The sequence below is a fragment of the Chelmon rostratus genome, chromosome 17, assembly GCF_017976325.1.
Source record: "Chelmon rostratus isolate fCheRos1 chromosome 17, fCheRos1.pri, whole genome shotgun sequence".
Taxonomy (NCBI): Eukaryota; Metazoa; Chordata; class Actinopteri; order Chaetodontiformes; family Chaetodontidae; genus Chelmon; species Chelmon rostratus.
Genome location: NC_055674.1, coordinates 5,457,620 through 5,480,255, shown reverse-complemented (window position 1 = coordinate 5,480,255; position 22,636 = coordinate 5,457,620). Strand labels below are relative to the sequence as shown.

The window sequence follows — 22,636 nt, the reverse complement described above, 5'->3', positions numbered from 1 at the left end:
ATCTTGCCGGATATGTTTACACTGATGTAGCCACTGTTCTGCTACAGAGTATGCTAGTGATGGATGCTAGCTGCTATGTTTCTATGGTTGCGGTCTTGCTGAAATGTCAGTGAGTGACAAATCCATCCCACTGACGTCGTTTTCAGTCGATACAAATCCGTTTTAGCCACTGCTTAACTTATCATGTTAATCAAAGAATTATGCAGATTTAAGAGTTGTTTTTTCTGTCACCTTACAATAACTTTTAGAACTGTGTTGATCTCGTCCAAGCTTGTCGCCATTTTTCTCTACATTTTTCTGTTCCTGTTTTTTTTTGTTTCTAACACAGAGAGATGATGTCCCCATTCGTATATTCTGACATCCCTGCCCACAAAGCTCCGACTGCCTCAGTTGCTGTTCCACACCTGGGAAACGGGCCTCAGTGGACACAACAACAGATCTATCTGAATGGCTGAAAGAAACTGAGACATGTGCACAATTCAGAGGTCTGGAACAAGGCAAACTTCAGGCAGAAGTGCAGCTAGAAACTTTGGGCCCCCTGGTAACAGCAAAACAACACACACCTACACATCTGCCATGTTCCAGGGCCCCTGTCAGGGGCCCCTCCGAATTACTCAGCCCCCCATCTGCACCCTTGCTTTCCCAGCGTAGTGTCAAAACTTGCATATGAGGCAATTCCTGACTACCTAAGTTTCAGTGTAACAAGTTAATAACTGAACAATTAACTCTAAAAATAGCATGCATGCTTCCCTGTGTCCAATAAGCACTCTCTGGTGAACGAGACTAATACCAGAACAAATGCATTTACTTTTTATTAGAGGTTTTGGAACCAAAAAGGGAAATTTTACACAAACCTATTAGGAATTTTCTTAATAGCAGTTGCAATAGCAGTTCTCCTCACCAAAATGACTGCATTTACTGCAGTAGATAACTTAGCCTGACCTCTTAACCTCCTCTCTATATAAAATCTGACACACACTTTTTTTTTTTTAAGTGAAATCACAGAGCTACTGTTTAAACAAATGCTTAAAGTGTCCTCCTAAAAGGAAATACGATGTTCAGGCTTTAAACACTGATCTTTGGAAAGAGTGAATAATCATTTATGCTTTTAACTGTTATTTGTCATGATCCGGGAAACTGAAAGCAAAAACAAAGCACTTCATGGGTTGTAGTAGTTCCCATGTCAACATATTTCAATGTATTTTTCATATGCATGCACGCTATGCAGTGCTATGTGTTGTACCTGTGATCGATTGTAGAGTAGTTCTCAGTCGTTAAAGTCTAATTATCTAATAAGTTTTATTTATTCATGTTGTTTTTGTGAGACACTCTTGGTTGAGGTCAGAATTTGATGGTCTGTTGCACATCAGTGTCCAATGTGCGCATGGTGAATGGGCACACGTGTGGATGCATGGGTGTGTTTGTAAGGATTCATCTACCCCAGCTCTCCTAACAAGTACTGAAATAATAATGAGAACATTGGTTGCTTCTGAGTGGGGCACATGAGAGGGAAGGAGGAGGGGGTGCAGACCGAAATAGAGAAGAAATAGAAGTGAAATTGAACCAAAATGCTGAGCTTGATACTATGGAAACCTAATATGAGACACCTGGAATGAAACTGTCTGTGGGTTTTCTGTCTGAAATAGAAATAGTTAGTAAAGTTGATTTTGTCTTGAGAGAGGAAAGAGTGTGTGTGTGTCATGTGTAAACACTCCAGGGGCAGGAAGAGCAATGATATCTAAAATCACAATGACAGTTGGATGTCCCTACATGTCCTCTTTGTGTGAAATCTTTCTAAAGCTGCACTGACGTAGCTTCCCTCACTGTTAGCTTCTTCACACTTATGCTCTTTTTTTTACACACTTTCTGAACATGACCCTCTCTGGATGCCATACATAAACGCTTCAGGTGCAGTGGGGACCACTGGGAAGTTAAGTAATCAGGGTAAGTCTGAATGCTTCTTGATAGCAGCAGGTTGCTCTTCAGAGACTAAATGATATGAAACCAATATGAGCTCAGCCTGTTGTCTGCAAGATCGATAACTGGCCTCTCGTTCCCTCTGTTACTGCTTCAAAATGTTTATCTTCATTTTAAGAGTGTAAAACGATGCAAAATATAATTTTCTGTGCAATTTTGCCAACATGAATACAAAATTGTGTTATTAAATTAAAAAGTTCACCCACTATATTGTGTTAATGTGTTCACTGAATGCTTCCATCTTGTGCATAAGTAAAGAAAATTAGATGTGAAGGGAAAGACGGATCACGTTCCTTTAGTGATTATTATTATTCAGTTCTAAGTTGAAAGGCTTGAATACAATATTGGAAGAAAAATATATGTGCAAACATAATTTTTTGAAGTCTAATCCATCACAAAAATGTATTTAAATAGCAGCACTGTTAGAATTACGTGTATGATGGTAATTAAAAGATGACAAAGCTTAATATGGACATTTCAGTGTTTTAATTGCATGCTGCAATTTCAAGTTGTTGTTTTTTTTTTCTGGTACAAAATAATTCATGCAGCATCAGTGATTTCAAAAGTGCAAAACGGGTCAGAAAATCACTATACAGATCAATTAGCGAGCATGCCAACAGGAATCACTCCATAAAGCTGTGACTGAGTTCTTTGAAAAACGTGCAAGATTTCAGTAATTATACATATATTTACCAAACAAGACCAAGAAAAATACTTTGTATAGAGAATATTCACATATCCACCACGTCCACATACACTGGCAGAGGTGGAACTATAAGAATTCACAATCATGCTTTTGGACAGTTTAAAAACATTCACTGACAATCATTTCAAATTTATTAAAAAAAGGAAAAAATAATAACTAAACAATAAAATGAGGTAACAGCTTGTAAACATTTTCGTCACTTTGTTCAAGTTGGCAACATCAAATTCACTCGAAAGATTCAACAGATCGGCCCACGTGTAAACAACTGCCCGTGTTTTACGCACAAACTTTACGCACAAACATTGGTCGCTGGACTACTTTCCTGTAGTCATGTTTCGGAAGGAAATGTGAAGTTTTTGCATATCTTTCCTCACTAGAACACATAGAGAGAGCGTCTTTTGAAAAGTACATGCAGATGCCGAGCTTGACCTGCGTTGGGAAACGCGTACCAGATCCTCATAACCGAATCTCCGCTCCAGTTCTCCACGGTACCATCTCGAGCTCTCTAGCTGAGCCCGATCATGACCGTCTCCACGTCTTTGGAGGGTCTCCTGTCCTTCACCAGGAAGTTAATCATGCTCTCCGATTTGATCATCAAGTTACACCCTAGGAAAAATATACCAAACACGACGGTGAGCGACAACACGCACAGCACCGCGATTTGCACCACACGCATGACAAAGAGCTTGCGCTCGTCTTGCACCAGCACCAGGGACCCTCCGCCGTCGCCGGTCACCACGTTGTCTGTGCCATTGCCGGAGTACGTGGCCAGAGTCCCAGCGAAGGTCTGGCTCCCATTAAACAGCGCGCCTTGGGTCACGTCGAAAAAGGACACGTTCATGATTCCTTGCGGGTTACCGGCAAATAGACACGCGACTCCACTTGGCAGGAGGACAGTCTCACCGCGAAATCAGGGCTACAAGCAACAGTTTGCGTCATGTGACTGATCAGACAACAATAAAGAGAAGAAAACAAAAAAACGATGCTCTTGTTAAAGTCCAGATCTACAGGTAATCATAGAGTTCGTGCGTAATGACCACATCCACATCACCGGACTGTTGCTGCAGCCAAACAGCGTCGCATCAGGTGCAGCCAAAGTAAGTTTCTTCAACTCAAAGTCCACGTTTTTCCGACTTTTAGGGAGTCTTCTTAGACAGCGCGCAAGGTGCAAAACGTGTTTCCTTTCGGTGTAATAAGAGACAGTCCCCTTGCGTCTGTGCTCGCCTGCGAGCGCTTCTTTTGTGCCAAGTCTCTGGCGCGTTTTAAAGTGATGATGAGTTCCCCGTGGACCACACCACCACTCCTCACCAGGGGAGGTAGTCAGATGGCCTCAGATAATACGCTGCCCCTCCGATGTGCGAAAAAGACAAAGAAAAAAATCAAACCACAGAGAGATAGAGAGAAAAAAAGATCAGTTTGAACTAGTGTTAATCTGCCAATCTATCAATTTATTACTTTTAACTGACAATTGTCTTGTTATTTTCATGTGAATAACTGCTACTGGAGTAAAGTTAGATCTCTCTGATAAAAAAAATGACATTATGGAACGGAATATGGAATTAACATTTTACTCTCCCAGATTTCTTTTTCTATTTATCTTAAATAGCAATTAGGAAGCAAGATGTTTCCAAAAAATCTGTTAACAAGTAAATGTATTTCGAACAAGTGGTGCTTCCTGTTAGTCTCTCAATTCAGGACCTTTAGTTTTGATGAATTAGTGAGGCTAAATGACTCATCAGCATGGATATTTTGAAGTGTGCTCTTCTGAAACCAACACAGCACTCCTCTATGCACATCAGAGAACGTCTCACCAGTGTTCATTCAGACATACATTTTAAAGGCTTCTCATGCATTGTTGAAAAATCATTTAAAACCTGAATCAGAACTTAGGGGCCTTGACAGAGAGAGCAATCGTCAGAGTCAGCTATAACTAAGAAATGAAGACATAAATTAGTAAACTATGATTGAACATTGGCTAAGATTGGATCCCCTGCTGTTTCCTTTACTCTGCAGCAGCTGAAATGCAACCCCTGAACAGCAGACAGCTCTCTGAAAGTGTTATTCAAATATCACTTTGTCTTTCAAGCGCTGTGTGTCACTATTGCAGCTGCCTGTTACACCATCTTACTAAGGTGGAGGTGAAAGCCCAGCAACCTGATCTGCAAAGAACTATGAGCCTGGGGAAAGCATGTTTGAGTGCAAATATAGCATTTGCTGCAATAAATGAACACTGAAGTCTGAAATCAATATTGATTCTTATTATGATGATAGAGTATTCTTCAGTCTATATGGAGCTATTGTTATTCTCACGCGTCGCTCACCTCCTTTTGCATCCATAATGTGAGGTTTCATTTTATGAGGTCAATACTGTATTGACAGGCTGCAGCTTTCTTGTTGAAAAAAAATACAAATAGAACTTTTCCCCTTTGAGTTACCTTTTATTTTATATTTTGTCTACCCAATATTATCTCCCCTACCAATGAATTATTAGACTTTAAAGAAGGTACAATGAGTTTTGGATTATTTCTTCAAAAATAGTTCACTCTCTTCACAGTCAGTAGTTCATTTAGTCTTAATGTCATTCTACTTATAATTAAAAATAACTTCAGCTATTTTCTTATTATTAGATTCTTAAATATTAATGCTGATTTAAATCCATACAGAAAACTATCAAGTTTGTAAGATTCTCCTTTTCTCTGATAAATATAAGTAATGTATATAGGTTTATATAGGTTTGAAGGTGTTCCAAAGATCTCAAATTTATGAAAATACCTGTGAAGATTTAAGGAAACAGGAAAGAACCTTAAAATCTCTGACATGAGGTACCATAAACAAATTAGAAACTGTTAGACTATCTTGGCTGACTGGGTACCAATTTTTATTATCTGATTACATGGCCTAAGGATTACAGCTGCTGTAACTCCCCCAAACTGCAATACAATATAATTCTATTGTATAGAAACAAATGTTCTTTACAAGATACGTCAGAGAAACAGTCCTTCCTGTTTTTGGAGAATACCTCTCTTTTCATTACTGATGTGAAATGGAACAGTTGCAAAGAACGATGAACTTCAACAGGCTAATAGATAACTGCCGCAAACATTTTGAAACAACTCCTCGAGTCCTCTCTGCCGAGCCTGTCAAATTAATCTGCTGTTTGTCTAAAAACAAAGGCCATGAAATTCAATTTGGGATGCTCCTGATGTCTGGGTAAGCAGCTGTCAGCCACCGAGTGACAAAGCATGTGTACAAACAGCGATTAGCCCCATCCACAAATACCGTTCATAAGCCTGGAGGTGGTTTACTTTCAGATCATTTATTAATGGCTGATAACAGACGAACAATGACTATTTTACGTGTACATTAAGTTCAAACAATCTCATTAGCCGCTGGATTTGGTTGCCGCAAATTAATTGGCAGCATGTAAATCAGGGCTGCGCAATTTGATTCTGTTCTATTATTCATTGCAGTGTGATTATGGAAAGTGCTGCAGCTTGTACTTACACTTCATCTCTCTGTCAATATGTAAATCCTCCGCTACAGCTGAAACCTAACAATGTCTCTTTGAGGCTTTAAACTGCGAAAACTTCAAAGAGTTTACAAATGAGAAGAAAGTTTTTGCAGAGTCAAGGAGGAGGACACTTCAATGAACATGTTGCCCTTTTGAAGTAATTACCACATTTTTTTTATGTCAGTAAATTTTGCCCTCTAAAAGCATCATGAACTGAAGAACCTGTTGCTGATTTATCACTTCAGGCTCAGGTTGAGGATTCGCCGTGAATGCTGCAAAATTTCACGGACGCACCGGTCACAGACAGAGATGTGTTTCTAACTAGTGGTTATTGTTAGCATAACTGCATATGATGATATATTCATATGAGGATGCATATAGACATGAATGTGAGTGTCTGACTTGTTCCTAAGCAACAGTAGACCTGTGAGCCCAGTGACAGATGGTTGGTGAAGTTATTTTGGTTTAGAGGAGAAGGAGAGGGAGGGAGCCATGAGGTGCCTGGACGGGGGGGGGGGGGGGGGGGGGGGGGGGGGGGGCTTCCACTTAACATGAGGGAATTGGCAGCCTAGCAACACAAACTAAGTGAAGACATCCCTAGCAACAAGGAGGTGGTGTTTGACCCCACCCACTTCCCTTTTCCTCCTTTCCACTACATCTTTTTTGTTTGCGGTGCTGCCACAGGGCCTGACAAGACCCCGGACTGGCAGCGGACACACCCGCCCCGGAGGGAGCAGCCGTCCCTCTTTTCAATCAACAGATTCCTCCTATGATGCCCCTTTATTAGCTGATCAAAGCTCACGCGGGGCTGCAAGGAAGCCGCTGCCTCTCCGTGTGTGCTGGAGAGTGAGTGTGTGCGCAACTAAATGCCAGGAAACACCAAGGTGAGGAGAGTTTGTGTTAAAAAGTGGGGTTTTCGGAGATTAAATATGGATAGACCAGAGGCCATGTTTTGATCTTACAGGGTTTGCCACCTTAATCACGCGGAGGTAAATACAGTCATTAATTACACACTGATACAGATTGCAGGGACGCAGCGCCACAGCCGATTGGTGCCCCACATCAACCCCACACTAAGCCACCATCAGTCACTAATGTTATTTTAAGGAGATAATGACTTCATTGCTTTGATTTGCAGGAAGATATTAGACTCTCTGAATGTGTGTGTGTGTTTCCTGCTGCAGCCATGTGTGTTTGAGTGGCTGGTGAAAATCTGTTTGTTTGAGAACCAGATTACAGATTTCATGAATCTAAATGAAGAAATCCCTGCTCTGTCTCCCCAGTGCAGACATCTCATGCACTCCACCGGCCGCTACCCATTAACCTCATTTCCATTTAGACATCTCCACACCTCAGTGATGCAGGCTACCATGATGTGTCTGTCTTTTCTGTCCCTTTATTCGCCACATTCAGCCAGTTTGCCTTCTTTGTTCGCGCAGCTTCTTCCTTCCCAGCTGCCTCTCTCATATTTACCAGCAGGCTGCATTAGACTTCCCACAGCTGCGAAGTCTGGATGCAAAAACACAAGAACAGAAATGTCGTCGTGCACTCTTTCCTCTTGTATGTCCTCGGTTGCATGTTTACTTATCTATCTATTTATTTTTGCTTTCTCCACGTATAAGCTGCCGACCCGCAAGAGGGAAATGTAAGCTGCGGGTCCAGAGGGACTGAAGGAGGCTGAGGCGGATCAGATAGCAAAGCATCACAACACAAATACACATTGTCCCTTGTGAGCGACTCCAGGTCACATTTCATAAGCCGGTCAGCCCTTCACCTGAGAAAAACTCATATCCCCCCGCTTGACCCTCCCTCTCACCAGTTAAGCCAGCGAAGCAGGAAAGGGTAAGCCGGTTGTAGTTAACCAAACACTGATTTGTCTGAAAGCGATTGCATTCTTGATACTGGCTCTCTGTGACAGCCTTCCCAGACTCAGTGAAAAGCTTAAAGGGCCTCAGATAGATCTGTAACACAGGTCAGGACCCTGTCATCCCCCTTTCCTCCTCTAGCCCCCCTCCTCTCTTCTTGTTCAGTCTTAATTGGCTGCCATCTGACCCAGTCTCTGGCTTTTTACTAAGGACAACTGGCGCTGTGCTCTTCCCGAAATACCATTCATATGTGGGGGAGGTCGCCACAGAAGGCTTTGGTGCCAATAGATCCGAATCAGTCAATAGTGGAGATGGGGTTTGATTGCCCACAGTGTATTACCTGCACCATCCACCCACACTGAGAGCTAAATGCCAGCTGAACAGTTGACTATTATAGCTTTTCTACTTATTTCTCTATTTCTGTCATTTCTTCTAGCGGCAATTCTTGGACACGGGTGGCAGTAACTTAGCAACCAGGCGAAGAATAAGAGCAGGGCACACGGATAAAGATTCAATAAATGGACAAGTGCAGAGATAAGAAGCATTGTCTGCTTCTACAAACCCCACCACACACACACACACCACCACCACCACCACCACCACATGCCTCCCAAAATTCATTTCTGTAGGGCAATCTTAGCTTTTATCCCATTTTCTGCCTCATTCTCTTTTTCATTTCTTTTTTCTTGTTCTAGAAGCTGGCAAGTTCCTACGTGCTCCATCATTCAGTGTAATTGGGAAGAGGTTTTCTGTGACAGGCACTTATCAGATTCATATATTTGGTGAGGAAGAGCTTAGCTGTTTCTAGGGAATGCATACACACAGCAACAGCTTGTGGCAAAGTCAATCCTTTCTGACCCTAAAAGAAAAAGAAATGGTCTGATGATCACAATCACCTGTATGAACTCTATATCCTTTCACATATTTTCCCACTAGGGGTCCTTCTGTCACATGTTGCTGCCTATACTTTAAGTCTTTGAGGTGGTTCATTCATTTTGAGCCCAAAGTTTGAAATGGATACTCAGGATTTCAAAGCAGGGTTTGCCATTTTTCTTTACATTACGCGAACATTTCCTGCAGCTTATGTGTATCAGGCCCAGTATATCAGGTTAACATGCAAATTATTTTTTTATTCTTGATTAAATAATGTCTGTGTGCAGTGAGAGGAGCGCTATAGCAGCGATGTCAATCAACTGCATATCTAATATGAAATACACCTCTGCAAAGTACATGCAGGCGTCCAAAATGCTGCTTATCTCCAATTAAATCACTGTCAGATTAATCAAAGTTGAAATATTCTAGAACTACAAGTCCAGTTCTACACTAATTTTAACCATATTTGAGTTTTTAATAGGTTCACACTCATAAATAAATAAACAACAATAGTTAATGCCCTTTGGTTTTCATGGCTGCTATTTTTTCCACAGTGCAACACAGGATGAAAGAGGAATGGCTGTTCACAGGTGGAAAAAGGTGAGAATTTGTGAATGAAATGCTAAAAATGGCCCCAAAAATATATATTTGTTCATGAGTTTAAACTATTAATAAAGTTTTTTTTTTATATGATACACTAATTTCTTGCAAACCGGTGCCAAAATGATGCTCTTTCAAGACTCACACAGGCTTAAAGTTTGTCTCATGTACTGTTCACTTTGACTTTTCCCTTCAGCTGATCAAATGTTATTAAACCGGGAAGAAACGAGTGTGAACACGCCACCAACGTAGCTGTTCCCCCGACGACTGGACGGGGAGTTTGGTGGATGAGGCAAAGCTGTATGAGCCAACATGCGAGTCAAGAATGAGGAAAGGCGTTCATGTCTCGAAGTGAACCAGTCCGCAGGGACCACAGAGGACTCACGCCGAGCCGGCTCCGTCACTCTCCAGCCATGGGAACTTTCTTACACCGCCTCCCGATGCTGTTCCTCTTCTTATCATCCGCATCAAAAGTTGTCGGTAAGATGATTTTGTTTATTTACTTTGAAAAGTTTTACCTGCTCGGGCGATCCGGGGGTGTTTCCGCCCGACTTGCGGGACATCTTTGAAGGTACCGCAAACTGCGCGTATTCACAGTTTTACTTGCTGATGATCACAGTTATTCCATAAATTACTTTCAAGACACGAGAAGGATTCACTCTTGGCTGACTTGAATGGGTCAGTGTGGCTTCAGTTGGTTGTGATTGTGCTGCTGCGCTCGAGCTTTCGCCGCCTTCCCTTATAAGGGAGTGAAAACAGTGTGTTCCAGGTGAGAGGAGCAGGGGTCCTCCGCAGGCTCCCCGGGTCCCCTCAGCCCATTCAGCCGTGGCCTCATTATCAGCAAACAATGCAGAATGTATTACTTCTGCTTCCACTTTTCCTCAGTGAGCTGAAAAACTAATTAAAACACCGTGAGATCCCTTTCTGCAAAGTCTGCACCATCTGAACTCACTGGAACAGCCCTATACTGTGTGCCCATTCTGAGCAAATCCATCAGATGCGTGTATTTACTGTAGGTCTGCTTCACACGCCTTTGGTTTTATAGTTCATTTAGATGTTGACATGATTTAAGCAGTTCTTCAAGAATCAAATTAAATCCATCCTATATATTCTGTCAGATTTCTTTCACTTTCCACAGAGGTACGTTTACATTGGTGACGGTGCTTCTGTGTGTAACTCTGTTGAGCCACCACACCCATAGCACAGGCCGTGCAAGATAACAGATAAGGGCAAATGGCTGTCAGAAAACATAATCAGGATAAGCATCATTAATGTTACTGGGACTTCATCAAGCGCTTAAATATTTGCACTTTAGGCTTCTCTTGTGAAAGGCTCTTGTGGCTACTGTCATATTCTAGCAACACATGAGCATAAGTCAGTGGTCAAGATAGGTTGAAACTAACAGGAAGATGAAATAAAAAAAAAAAAACAGTAAATTTGTCTACAAAATTTCCAGTCCCCTATACAGAGCTCAGTACTCTACAATATGTCATTTGACGGTTATTAGACGTGCATTACTCAGTCCTCTTTATCAGTTTGTGGTAGCTGATCAGAGCAATGTGGTGAGCAGCAGTATCTATGTCACTTCCTCAGTGAGGAAATCTATTTTGTGTTACACATCTGTCTTTGTGTGCATCAGATTCCAACATCTGCACATCACGAGGAGTCACCACTTGTCAACAGTGCCTGGCTGTTCACCCCAGCTGTGCGTGGTGCTCTCAGGAGGTAAAAACACCGTACACATGTACACAGTGCCTGGTCACTCCTCCCATTCATTACTCAGTGTAGCAAGTTAGAACAGAAACCTCATTTCTCAACTGCATTCTTCCTGTTGTCATCCTCTGGTGGTTGTTCTCAGCACGCACTGTGTGAAACGCTGAAACCTCTGATCCGATGAGATTAAAATAAGTAGAGAATTTGTTGGCCTCTGGGCTCCCGTACTTCAAAATCAGCATCATCTCCTAAATACAAACCCAACAATCCTTTTCTTTAAGTGACTCTTTCATGTCATCTGTTGTCACTGAGAGCCTAACAGATTGGATGTGGTTGTTCCAGGAGTTTGGGAAAGGGGGGTCCAGCGCGTCCCGCTGCGACCTGAAGGAAAATCTGCTGAATTTGGGGTGCAGTGATGCGGCGGTGGAGTTTCCCTCCAGCACCCTGACTATTGATGAGGACGCACCGCTTAGTGATAAGGCCTCTGGGACTGCTGACGATGTCACTCAGATAAAGCCTCAGAAACTCCATATGGTACTAAGACCAGGTACTTTTACACCCAACCAGACATCACCTGTTACAATGTAAGACCAGATGCTAACAGCCCTACAGGACCGGATGCACGCATTAGTACCCTTAAGAGAACAGACACCAAGCACCATTATTGATTACTGATACGCAACATCTGGTTGCACATATTGACCATGATTTCTATATTTTATTATTATGTAATATTTAATCTTACGATCTAATTCAGTCTACAATGCACCTGTCCATCTCTGTGGCCCTCCACTCTTTCCCTCCCAGGTGACTTCAAGCAGTTCACCGTGTCAGTGAAACAGGTAGAGGATTACCCCGTGGACCTCTACTATCTGATGGATCTTTCCTTTTCAATGAAGGATGACTTGGCTCGCCTTGTCACCTTGGGCAATGAGCTCGCCGCGACCATGGGCCGCACCACAAGCAAACTGCGCATGGGGTTCGGAGCCTTCGTGGACAAGACCACGTCCCCTTACATGTACACCTATCCTCCGGAGGCAGTAGAAAACCCTTGCTTCGGGTAGGTGGCGAGGTTATTGTTGGTGTGACATTTGAGGACACGGAGATGGTGGAGATTTTCTAACACTCTAAGAAGGTCGGTCCAGTCATGTTTGACAACTTAAAATTAATTTTCTCCTTCACTGATTTGCTATCCCACATTCGCTTATTCACTACATACAGAATTCATGAGAACTGCCAGGCTCAGTTTGGGTTCAAGCATGTGTTGTCACTGACGGAGAAGGTGGCTCGCTTCAGTGAAGAGGTGGAGAAACAGCAGGTGTCTAGAAATAGAGATGCTCCAGAGGGTGGATTTGACGCCATCATGCAGGCTGTGGTGTGCAAGGTATGAAAATGTTATCGCATACAGATACACATACACACGCTCACGGATTTGCGAAACTGAGTGTGCCCATACACACATGTTAGTCTTTCCTTTCCTAATTTAAGTCTGATCCATCACCATTAGGATAAGATTGGCTGGCGGCCGGATGCCTCACACCTTTTGGTATTCACCACCGATGCCAAAACTCACATCGCTCTGGATGGACGTATAGCTGGAATCGTCCAGCCCAATGATGGACGGTGTCATCTTGATAATGACAACATTTACAACAAAACTACTGTGCTGGTAAAGGCAGAAACTTAACTACATGAGTAATTCCCTGTGGGTTTTAATGAAGTTATTGGACAGAACCTGCTTCCTTTGAAAACATTTTACTTCCTGTGTCTCCCAGGACTATCCCTCCTTGGGGCTCATGACGGAGAAAATGTCGGAAAACAACATAAATTTAGTTTTTGCCGTCACCAGCTATGTGTTGCCGCTCTACAAGGTAAACAAACTGCACTGCTTGTGCCACCGCATGGGTTGATTTAAGTTACTGATATAATAAAACAAACAAACAAAAAAACTGGGTCATCATTTGCTGTCATGTGCGTCTTCGTAGGAGTACAGCCAGCTCATCCCAGGCACAACTGTGGGAACGCTGTCCGATGACTCTGGGAATGTTATTCAGCTCATTGAGGAGGCTTATGCGGTAAGGGTTTTTTTAAATTTAGCACAACAAGCGGAACATTTTCAGAATCGTTTCTGTAAAAAAGTGTGACACAATTGAACTGTTTAAACGCCGATAAATGACTTCGCGTTGAGCAGAAAATCCGCTCTAAAGTGGAGCTGGAGCAAGTGGGAGTCCCGGAGGAGTTGCATCTCTCCTTCAACGCCACCTGCCAAAATGGAGAAGTCATTCCTGGACTTAAGTCCTGCTCTGGCCTCAAGATTGGAGACACAGTACGTATCAGTTTAGATGCCCACATGTACATCTGGTATCCAAGCACGCAGTTTGTCTCACGGACATTTCATCCTCTTCAGGTGTCATTCAGCGTGGAGACTCAGTTGCGTGCCTGCCCCAAAGAGAAGAGCCACACTTTCACCATCAAACCTCGAGGCTTCAGGGATTCGCTGGAGGTCACGGTGGATTTCGCCTGCGGCTGCGACTGTGAGGCGAAGGCCGAGGCCAACAGCTCCCTCTGCAGCAACGGCAACGGGACGTACGAGTGCGGCGTGTGTCAGTGTCACCAGGGTCGCCTGGGGCCGCGATGCGAGTGTTCCGTGGAGGACTACAGTCCGTCTGACGATGTCAACTGCATCCCCAAGCCAGGGAGCCCGATCTGCAGCGGGAGAGGCGACTGTTTGTGCGGACAGTGCTCCTGCCATTCAAATGAGTTCGGTCAGGTGTGGGGCAAATACTGCGAATGTGACGACTTCAACTGCTTGCGCTTCAAAGGGGCACTGTGTTCCGGTGAGTGCATCCACTTCTTTCTGTCGTGATCTGTGTTAGTTCTCTCTGCAGTTCTGCCAACACCAATATAGCATTTTGCTAAGAAACAGGTGCTCCTGTTCACATACACACATGTGAGAACTTTCACAGCCTCACCCTCATTACACCTGAACTCAGTACTCAATGAATACTGTCGCAGATAAAAGTAAAGAAAACATACATACAACTAAATTATCTTGACATTTTGCTCTTAGTCTTTGAAACAATTAGAGTAACAGCATTGGCCTTAAAGGGTCAATTCAACCAAATTACAACTAGATCAATTTTCTCATTGACCTCTGTGGTATCTTGCCATGCAGATTGTTATGTGAGCATGCTCCCTTGCTGGACTCTTGGTTTTGTTTAAATGGAGTCTTCATTACTGTGAGCACCACAAACTAAACATCATTTACCTCCACTGAATCAAAACCTGGGCACATAAAATCAGAGCTCTCTACATAGTTAGATTCTTGTCATGTTTTAAAATCTGGGTGAAGCAACTCTTTATATCCGCGTTAGCAGGAAAGATGCTAGTTGCCCTTCCCTTCCTGTTCCCTGCTCTGAGGGCAAGTCTGGCTTCACTGGAACGTGGTTGCTTCCAGTCACTCTCGGCCTGTAAACACACCTCAGCCGGTTTACATAGCGTTCTGATACTTAGCTTGACAAATGAAGAATTCACAGCCTTTTCAAAGCCCAGCCTGCATTTATTAGTCTTTGCTTGCTTGTAAAGGACGAGTAAATAATTGCATAATTTAGCTGTTAGACATAAACAGTGATGCTTACAAATGACCAGTCCACTGTCAGGCCTGTAAACTTGGTGTGTGCACTGTTTGATTGGTGGTCTTAACACTCACAGCAGTGCAGCATGACGCGCTATCACTCCCTTTTACAAGTCTGCACAGCTCAGTGCACAGTTACTCAATCACAGTGATAAAACTTTAATAGCCTTTGTCATTGGGTAATTTCATGTAACATCAGTTAGGGCCTGTGACTGTAAGGAGGGGGGCTGAGCAATAGCAGAAATATGAAACTGCTCTCTTATCTTTGTGTTCATTAAGCAGAGCAAACTGTATCTATGCATACTAACTCTGATTCAAATGGAAAAAAGAGTTTCTCATGTTCGGCTTTTTTAAAATGGGACTTCCTTACTTCCTTGTGAGCACAGTATGTTTTCTGGAGTTTAATCAGGCAATAAGTTAGCTACAAAGATGCTGATTTTTGAGCTTCAGACCTTGCACACCTCTGTGCTCATCTTACTAATGTCATTGTACATCAATCATTGAATCCAAATGTATTTTTGGACAACCCCCTCCATGATAGCTGCCTCGTGTGTTAGCCTCTGCTAGTGCGCCATGTCTCAGCGGGTTGCCAGGTTTGCACACATTGCACTAGAAATCACCCAATCAAGTTTCAAACAGCAAACATAACCTCTCAATATCTAGAAAAATGCAAATATTTAATTTAAACAAGTCTTTTTGAGTCACCTGTCTCAAGTCCAAATCAAGTCTTGCCAAGTCAGTTTTAGCCGAGCAAGTCTCAAGTCCTCAAATTTGCAACTCGAATCTGACTCGAGTGGTCAGGGTATCTCAGCCTCTGCTGTATTTACTATCACTTTTTTTTTTAATCTGTCTCTTGTGATGCCAACAAAAGTATGGAAATGCTATGTCATATCGCAGAAGTGCTCTGTAACGTAAAATGCATGAAAAAGTTCCATATAGAGCTACAGTTATGGACTCTGGTTTACAGTGAATTGAACTTTCACCTTCAGGGGATATAGGTTGAAGTTTGACATGAAAGTCCAAAATGATGTATATGTACTTACATACACACATACTCTGGGCCCCCTGTGGGTGCACCGAGACCTAAGGAAAAGATAGAGGGTCATGAGTGTGTTGTCTGCACAATATTTACATCCGCAGGGAGGAGTTTGGAGTCTTTCTCAAGGAGGTTGTTTTTCTAAGAAACAGGTATTCGGTGATGACACCCAGTTCTTGCGTGCAGGCACTCACCCACCCACACACATTAAGCCATAACTGGTGTAAGACAGTCAACAGAGCTCAACTCAGGACCGCTAAGTAGCTGTGTCCCAATAGAGCCGTGACGTCCCTGTCTTTAAAGAATGGTCGTCCCTCAGCCCCAGCTCAATTGGAGCTACCATGACCCAGGGCTCCACACGGCCCTGCCTCTGTGAAAGTCCCTGTGGCTGTGTATTTCTTCCTCTGCTGAGGGGCTGTGGGATCTGTGCAGGGCCAGGGAGCAGGAGTCAGCAAGCACAGCCCCAGGGCCCATAAATATGAGGGAAGAGGGAACAGGAAAGTTTGCATTCCTCTGCTGGCTTTTTGCCCAACGTCTTTTTTTTTTTCCAGCGTGTCTCTACCCCCACTTCACTGGATTCTGTTCCCTCTCCTCTTCTGACAGTGTAATGTTCTGTTTAAATGTTCCGTCCTTTTCCCTGCATTTGTCCTTTCATCATGGAGGTCATGTTGACCTTCTGTAAAGCCCAGACATGTGATTAATGGGCAGAATTACTGTGCAGTCTCACAGAGAGTGCAGGATGATGTAAACTCCCTTTTATGTGTATGAATCAACTTTACAGCTAATAAGAACAAGACAACTGCTCACGCTTGTCAAGATTAAGTGCACCACACTGCAAAATTATCCATTCTTACAACCTTAATGTTATCTTTCAATGATTTGACAAAAGGTATCACAGTGAGACTGTTAGCCATTAACCAGTGACAACACCACCAGTGACAACATCTGATCCCGTCACGGCTATAAATACAATCTAAAAGCAAAGCCATAGTAGACAGGGTGAAGTCTGGGGAATTGTTTTCTCAAGTTTACAACTGGGGATGATTTGTTTTGAAGTCTGGAATTAGGGACCCTTGGACCCTCTGCGATATTTCATGACCAGTCACTCCCCCAGTCTGACCCAGCTGGGCTGTGACTCACTCACTTTGCTCTTAGTCATCCAGTGCCAAATCCTGTTTGCCTTCCTGCTAAGAATGCTGAAGTCTCTGGGGCTCTGCCTTTGTTTCTGAGGTAGCTTATTGTGCTGATGTGAGGTGTCGCTCTGTAATCCAGGGAGAAAAGCTCGCCTCCGGATTCTGTCAGTAAACGGTTACGTCACTGTAACCCTGTTCCTAGAATGACCGGGCTTTTGTGCTTTCTAAACCTCAGCGGAGTCTGAGAGTGAGTGTGCCTGTAGTGCCTGTGAGGAGATGGAAAATCATTAGTGTGTGCTTCCCCCATACATTTCCTGCCTTTGTCAGGGTAGGGATGATTAAGAGGTATGTGTAATGCCTCCTTCTGAGAAAGATAAGATTTAAGAGCAATTAGCCACCAAGCTATTGTGTTTCTAGCATTGTTTTTAAGAGATTTGTCATGTAACCAGACAAACAGAGCTGCACGCCAAGCTTACTGATACATTACCCACTTGAAATACCATAAATGTATGTCCACTGCTGTCAGACGTTGTTTTAATTAACCACCTAATCCATCAATCAAGCAACTAATGACCAAAGAAGCTACATTCTACCCCCACCCATGTGATTCTGACCTATAAAAAACATATTTGAATTAATAAGAATTAAATGTAATATCTGACTTGGATATATCTGATGTGAAATTAAAGAATATACATATTCACTTGACTCTTTCAGATCACGGGAAGTGCAGCTGTGGGTTCTGCCAGTGCGATGCTGGCTGGCAAGGAGAAAACTGTAACTGCTCCACGCGCACAGACACCTGCATGTCCAGCATCGGCCTGCTGTGCAGCGGCCGGGGAAACTGCGAGTGTGGGGTTTGTCAGTGCACTCAACCCGGTGCCTACGGAGCTACCTGCGAGAAGTGCCCCACCTGCCCTGATTCCTGCACTATTAAAAAGTGAGTTCCTAGCTTTGTGTTTGAACTGACAAAAGAAGAGGGAATGGAGACAGAGTGGTCCAAAATGGATTCATCCTCTGGGGGCCGTGAATGTGCAAAGCACATTTCATGTCCACATGTCCAGCAATAAATGTATGGAAATCCAATCAAAGTTTTATGGCTTATTGGCCAGTATTTCTTTGAGTGTTGCACTGATTGACCGGTTCACTAATCACATGACCGAACTGAAGTGAACGACCGATCTACCATCCCCGGACCCGGCCCCTAGCAGGGGAAAAAAGTCTTCGGCAAAGAATTTGAGACTAAGTTGGCTGGCTGCACTCTGCAGTGCAAACATTGTTCCATCGTAATATCCACACATTCCAGGATGATAACAAACTGCTCCCACACACATTTCAAACAAACTCAGGTGTGGTTTCATGTACAGCCGAGAAAGGTCAAACTTCTCTCAAAGCCACAACAGTCGGCAGATATCCACAGCTCCATCTTAATGCTACCTGTTTCTTCTACTTTATCCACCCCTTGCATATCAAATTGAGCCATGCACTGCTAATAAACAGCATTAATTGTAAACACTCTGTGCAGTGTATAAAGGTGTGGGACTCTGCTTGCAGGCATTGCGTTGAGTGTCAGCACTTCATGAGAGGACAGTACACCGAAGACAACAGCTGCAATAGAATCTGCAAAGATGAAATTAAAGTCGTGGATGAACTGGGTGAGAACTCATCCATCTTTAACCTCCTTACTGCATACTTTGATTTTCACCTGTTGTGATATTGCTTACTGTTGTTTCCTGCTGGTGATCATATGAGCAAAATGTTCTTGAAAGCAGCTACAGCTGCTTGATACATCCATTGTGATCCAACAATATCATGCACTACTAAATATTCTGATTTAAAGATGACATATTACAGCTTCATATCATCTTTTTGTCATCTTCATCCCACAGTTTTCCACGATAGCAATGCAGTGAACTGCTCATACAAAGATGAGAATGACTGTGTGGTGCACTTCCAGTATTACGAAGATGAAAGCGGCAAATCCATTCTGTTTGTGGTGAAAGAACCAGGTACTGTATGAGTTTGTGTGCATGTATGAGACATTTAAACTGTCAGATAACTATATGTATTATAAGTGAGGTTCATTATTAGGTCAGCCTGTTTCTGGCAGGCTACAGCTGCAGGGGAACAGAGCATCCAGTGGTGTGTTCTTTTCCAGAACACATCATCATTTATCAACCACAGCCAGATTCATAGAGATAATGTACTGAATCACTGAGCAAAGGAGTGTCAGACACTGGACTGCAGTGGTTGCTTAACTTCATGAAAGTGCTCCACCTCCTAACAAACGTCATGGATCATTGGAAATGAGCTGACCTGTCTCCTGTCCCTCAGAGTGTCCTCAGGGTCCAGACATCTTGGTGGTGCTCTTGGCGGTGGCCGGAGCCATTCTGCTACTGGGCCTTGTTGGCCTGCTCATCTGGAAGCTGCTGGTCACCATCCACGACCGCAGAGAGTTCGCCAAGTTTGAGGAGGAGAGAGCAAAAGCCAAATGGGATACGGTGAGAAATACTCCTAATTAAAACACTAACATGAACAGCTTTTCATTCAGGGATCAATGCAGTCGTTCAAATGCAGTAGCAGAACGTGGCTGCACTCGAGACGGGAAAGTCTAAACTGTCCTTCAAAAAGTTGGGTATCAAGTGGCCGACTGAATTAAACAGCATCATATCTGTTCTCATTTCGCAGGCTAACAATCCTTTGTATAAAGGAGCCACCTCCACCTTCACCAATGTAGCATACCGAGGCAACTAACGAACAAATGCAATGAGAAAAACTCAGGGGTCAGCGACAGAGATGGAATGTAGAAGCAGAGAAATGAATGAGAAGAGGATCCTTCACACTGTCTAGTGACCGACCACTGTAGCTGAAAAGTAGTTAATGCTGCCAACAACATGATGTAAGAATTTTACATATTGTAAAAATAACTGTTAATGTAAGTCACAGACGGTTTTCTGCTATTAGGCTTTCTGTTTTTACACTGTGTCGTGTCTATAGAGTTCTACAGGTACAACGCCGATTGCAAACAAGTTTGGACACTGTGTAAGACATAAATAAAACAACTTTTTGACAAACACTCAATTGAAAACAATACAAAGACAATATATTTCAGGTTTTACCTCATCAGCCTCATTGAAAATATACAGTATACTTATTCTGAATTTGATGCAGCAACATGTTTAAAACAAGTCGGGACAGGAGCAACAAAAGACTGGGAGAGTTGTGGAACGCTCCAGAACTACCTGTTTGGAACGTTCCACAGGTAAACAGGCTCACTAGTAACAGGTGATCATGATCTGGTATGAAAGGGGCATCCTCGCAAAGGCTCAGCTGCTCACAAGCGAGGATGGAGCGAGGTTGTGAACACATGATTGTATCAAGGATGTTACTAGATGGGCTCAGGAACACTTTGTTGTAAACACAGCTGGTTCGCAAATGATTGCACTCTGTTTTAATTTACATTTATGTTACGTTACGTCATCAGCATCTCAACTTATTTGGAACTGGGGTTGTACTACACATCACATGCAGTCAGATAGGAGTTCATTAACATTAACAGCTATACTGTCAGTTTACAGTAAGTGGAACAGCTGCTGAAAGACTCTTCTACCATCACAATATTTGTTGTTAGTGTCACTTTTTAGTTTTGCTCACATTTTAAAATAGAATTAGGAATCACCTCGACCTGATTGTAATAAGTCGGTATAGAAATGATCATTAATATATGGTGTCTTCCACCGAGTATGATGTGTTATTTACACTAAAGCCTTGTCTTTTGAAAGCTCTTTCAAAGTGCAGCTGCAGCCTCCCTTTTCACTCAACTGAAAAAAGCAGTTTCAAACAAAACGCAGCAAAGTTGATCAGTATGCATAAAATGTGTGCTATAGAATTTCAATAAATTATTGAAGCATGCTTGAAGGGTTTTCATGTACATAAACAATTCCCTTTCTTCAAATACAAACATGTTTGTGGTAATGATTTTGACATGAATGCAGCACAAATGAGTAAAAAAAATAACTGAACTACAGCCTCTGGGCTGACTTTGTTTACAGTGATGTTTGTGGTCTGTATTGTTTTTTAAATGTATATCAGCAACAGTAACTTCATTCATGCTTTGACAGATTTCTTTCATTTTGCATTATTACCTGTTTTTGAGTTTGTTTTATTTGTAAAAATGTATGAAAAACTTGTGAACTGTCCTGCCACTGCTGAATTGTTGGATTATTTCAATTTTCTACTGACCTGCACTGTGTTACACTGAAATGTAAGATTCTTTATTTGTGCATATGAGCATGTGCATATATTTATTGCACATCAAATGATATTGGCCATAATGTCCTGTGATGGGAATAACAAACGCACTTGCTCTTGCTCTTTTGTAACGTCTATATGGGAGAAATGAGTACAATGTGAGGTGTACCGTGGTTTTACAGCTCAGATCCTCTCTCAGGACACAGCCTGCAAGCTCATTGCATAGACGTCTGTTTTTCCGCACGGTTTTAAAGATGCTTGGGGTTTCACTATTGGTTGTTTCACAGAGGGAATGCATAAACACCTGACTTCACCAGCTTGTGTGTGATGCTTGACATTTGGGTTCTTTTAAAGCTGATTTTATTCTTTATTAAGATCAGACTTAAAAAAGCCTGAAAGACAAGAAATTTGAGATTCATATTCAGGATCCATAGAAATAAGTCGTCTAAAATTTCAGACAAAAGTTATTTAACTCTTTCTGTATTCACTCTGTGTGACGTTGGCTGGTGTTACATTTTGGATGAACATAAATAAATAATAAATGTCACCGATGCCTTGTCTGTGTGATTTCAGTGAGAAGCTGAATGTGTCATTCTGCCTCCCAGCTTTGCTCAGACAAAGAGACGAGTTAATGCACAAACACTCCTAGAAAAGCTCTGAAAATATCTCAATGTAAATATTGAAAATCATTAAACAAAGCAGGGAGAAAGCTATATTCTGAAAATGCATTAGTATGCAGGGCCGCCAGCAGCAGGTGAGCAGGAGAGATTTAAGTCATAAAACAAGCACAAAAGTCATTTCTTGTCTACAAAATATTAGAAAAAAAACAATCACATGACACAACAAGTTCAGTGTTGATATTTGGGGATTCGCACAAATGTATGTCTTCTTTGATTGATAAATTTCACTGAGGTATATTAGAGAAACAATCACCACCTTACATTCAATTCAAACAAGTTCACTAATGATGGGGGTGGGTGATTCACAAATACTAAAAAAATTCAGTGTGCAGGATTACTTCTGACCACATTCTTTTATCATCTCGGCTATATAAAGTTATTTCCTGTTGCAACAACACATCCATCACCACATCCTGCTCACATCACTCAAATAGTCCAGTTAGTCTGCAGTGCATCAGACAGTTTTTCCTATAGTTTGTCAGCACAGTACTGTAATCTAACATGTTTGATCGGTGGTATGCAGCAGCTCTGCTGTCTTCTGCAGGTCTGCAGAGAATCCTTGTACGGTGTTTTTCTCACCAGTGAGTCTCTCTGTTTGCAGTGGCAGAATGGGGTCTTTGTTAATCTAATAGCAGTTCAGATGTTGACCTCTCCTGA

At 42.5% G+C, this 22,636-nt stretch overlaps 2 protein-coding genes across 2 annotated transcripts; one reads left to right on the top strand and one right to left on the bottom strand.

Annotated features, from left to right (window-relative positions):
- Positions 1-2,940: 2,940 nt before the first annotated feature.
- Positions 2,941-3,526, bottom strand: rprml (reprimo-like). The gene has a single exon (XM_041957802.1). It carries the CDS (start codon positions 3,522-3,524, stop codon positions 3,189-3,191), a length of 336 nt encoding a protein of 111 aa, XP_041813736.1. The 5' UTR covers positions 3,525-3,526; the 3' UTR covers positions 2,941-3,188.
- Positions 3,527-9,872: 6,346 nt separating this feature from the next.
- Positions 9,873-21,841, top strand: itgb3a (integrin beta 3a). The gene is made up of 15 exons (XM_041956252.1): positions 9,873-10,012; positions 11,172-11,257; positions 11,588-11,792; positions 12,053-12,305; positions 12,467-12,629; positions 12,753-12,914; positions 13,021-13,116; positions 13,231-13,320; positions 13,437-13,571; positions 13,653-14,082; positions 17,766-17,988; positions 18,603-18,703; positions 18,938-19,057; positions 19,383-19,549; positions 19,737-21,841. The coding sequence occupies exons 1-15, from the start codon at positions 9,874-9,876 to the stop codon at positions 19,800-19,802; spliced, it is 2,436 nt and encodes an 811-aa protein (XP_041812186.1). The 5' UTR covers position 9,873; the 3' UTR covers positions 19,803-21,841.
- Positions 21,842-22,636: the final 795 nt, after the last annotated feature.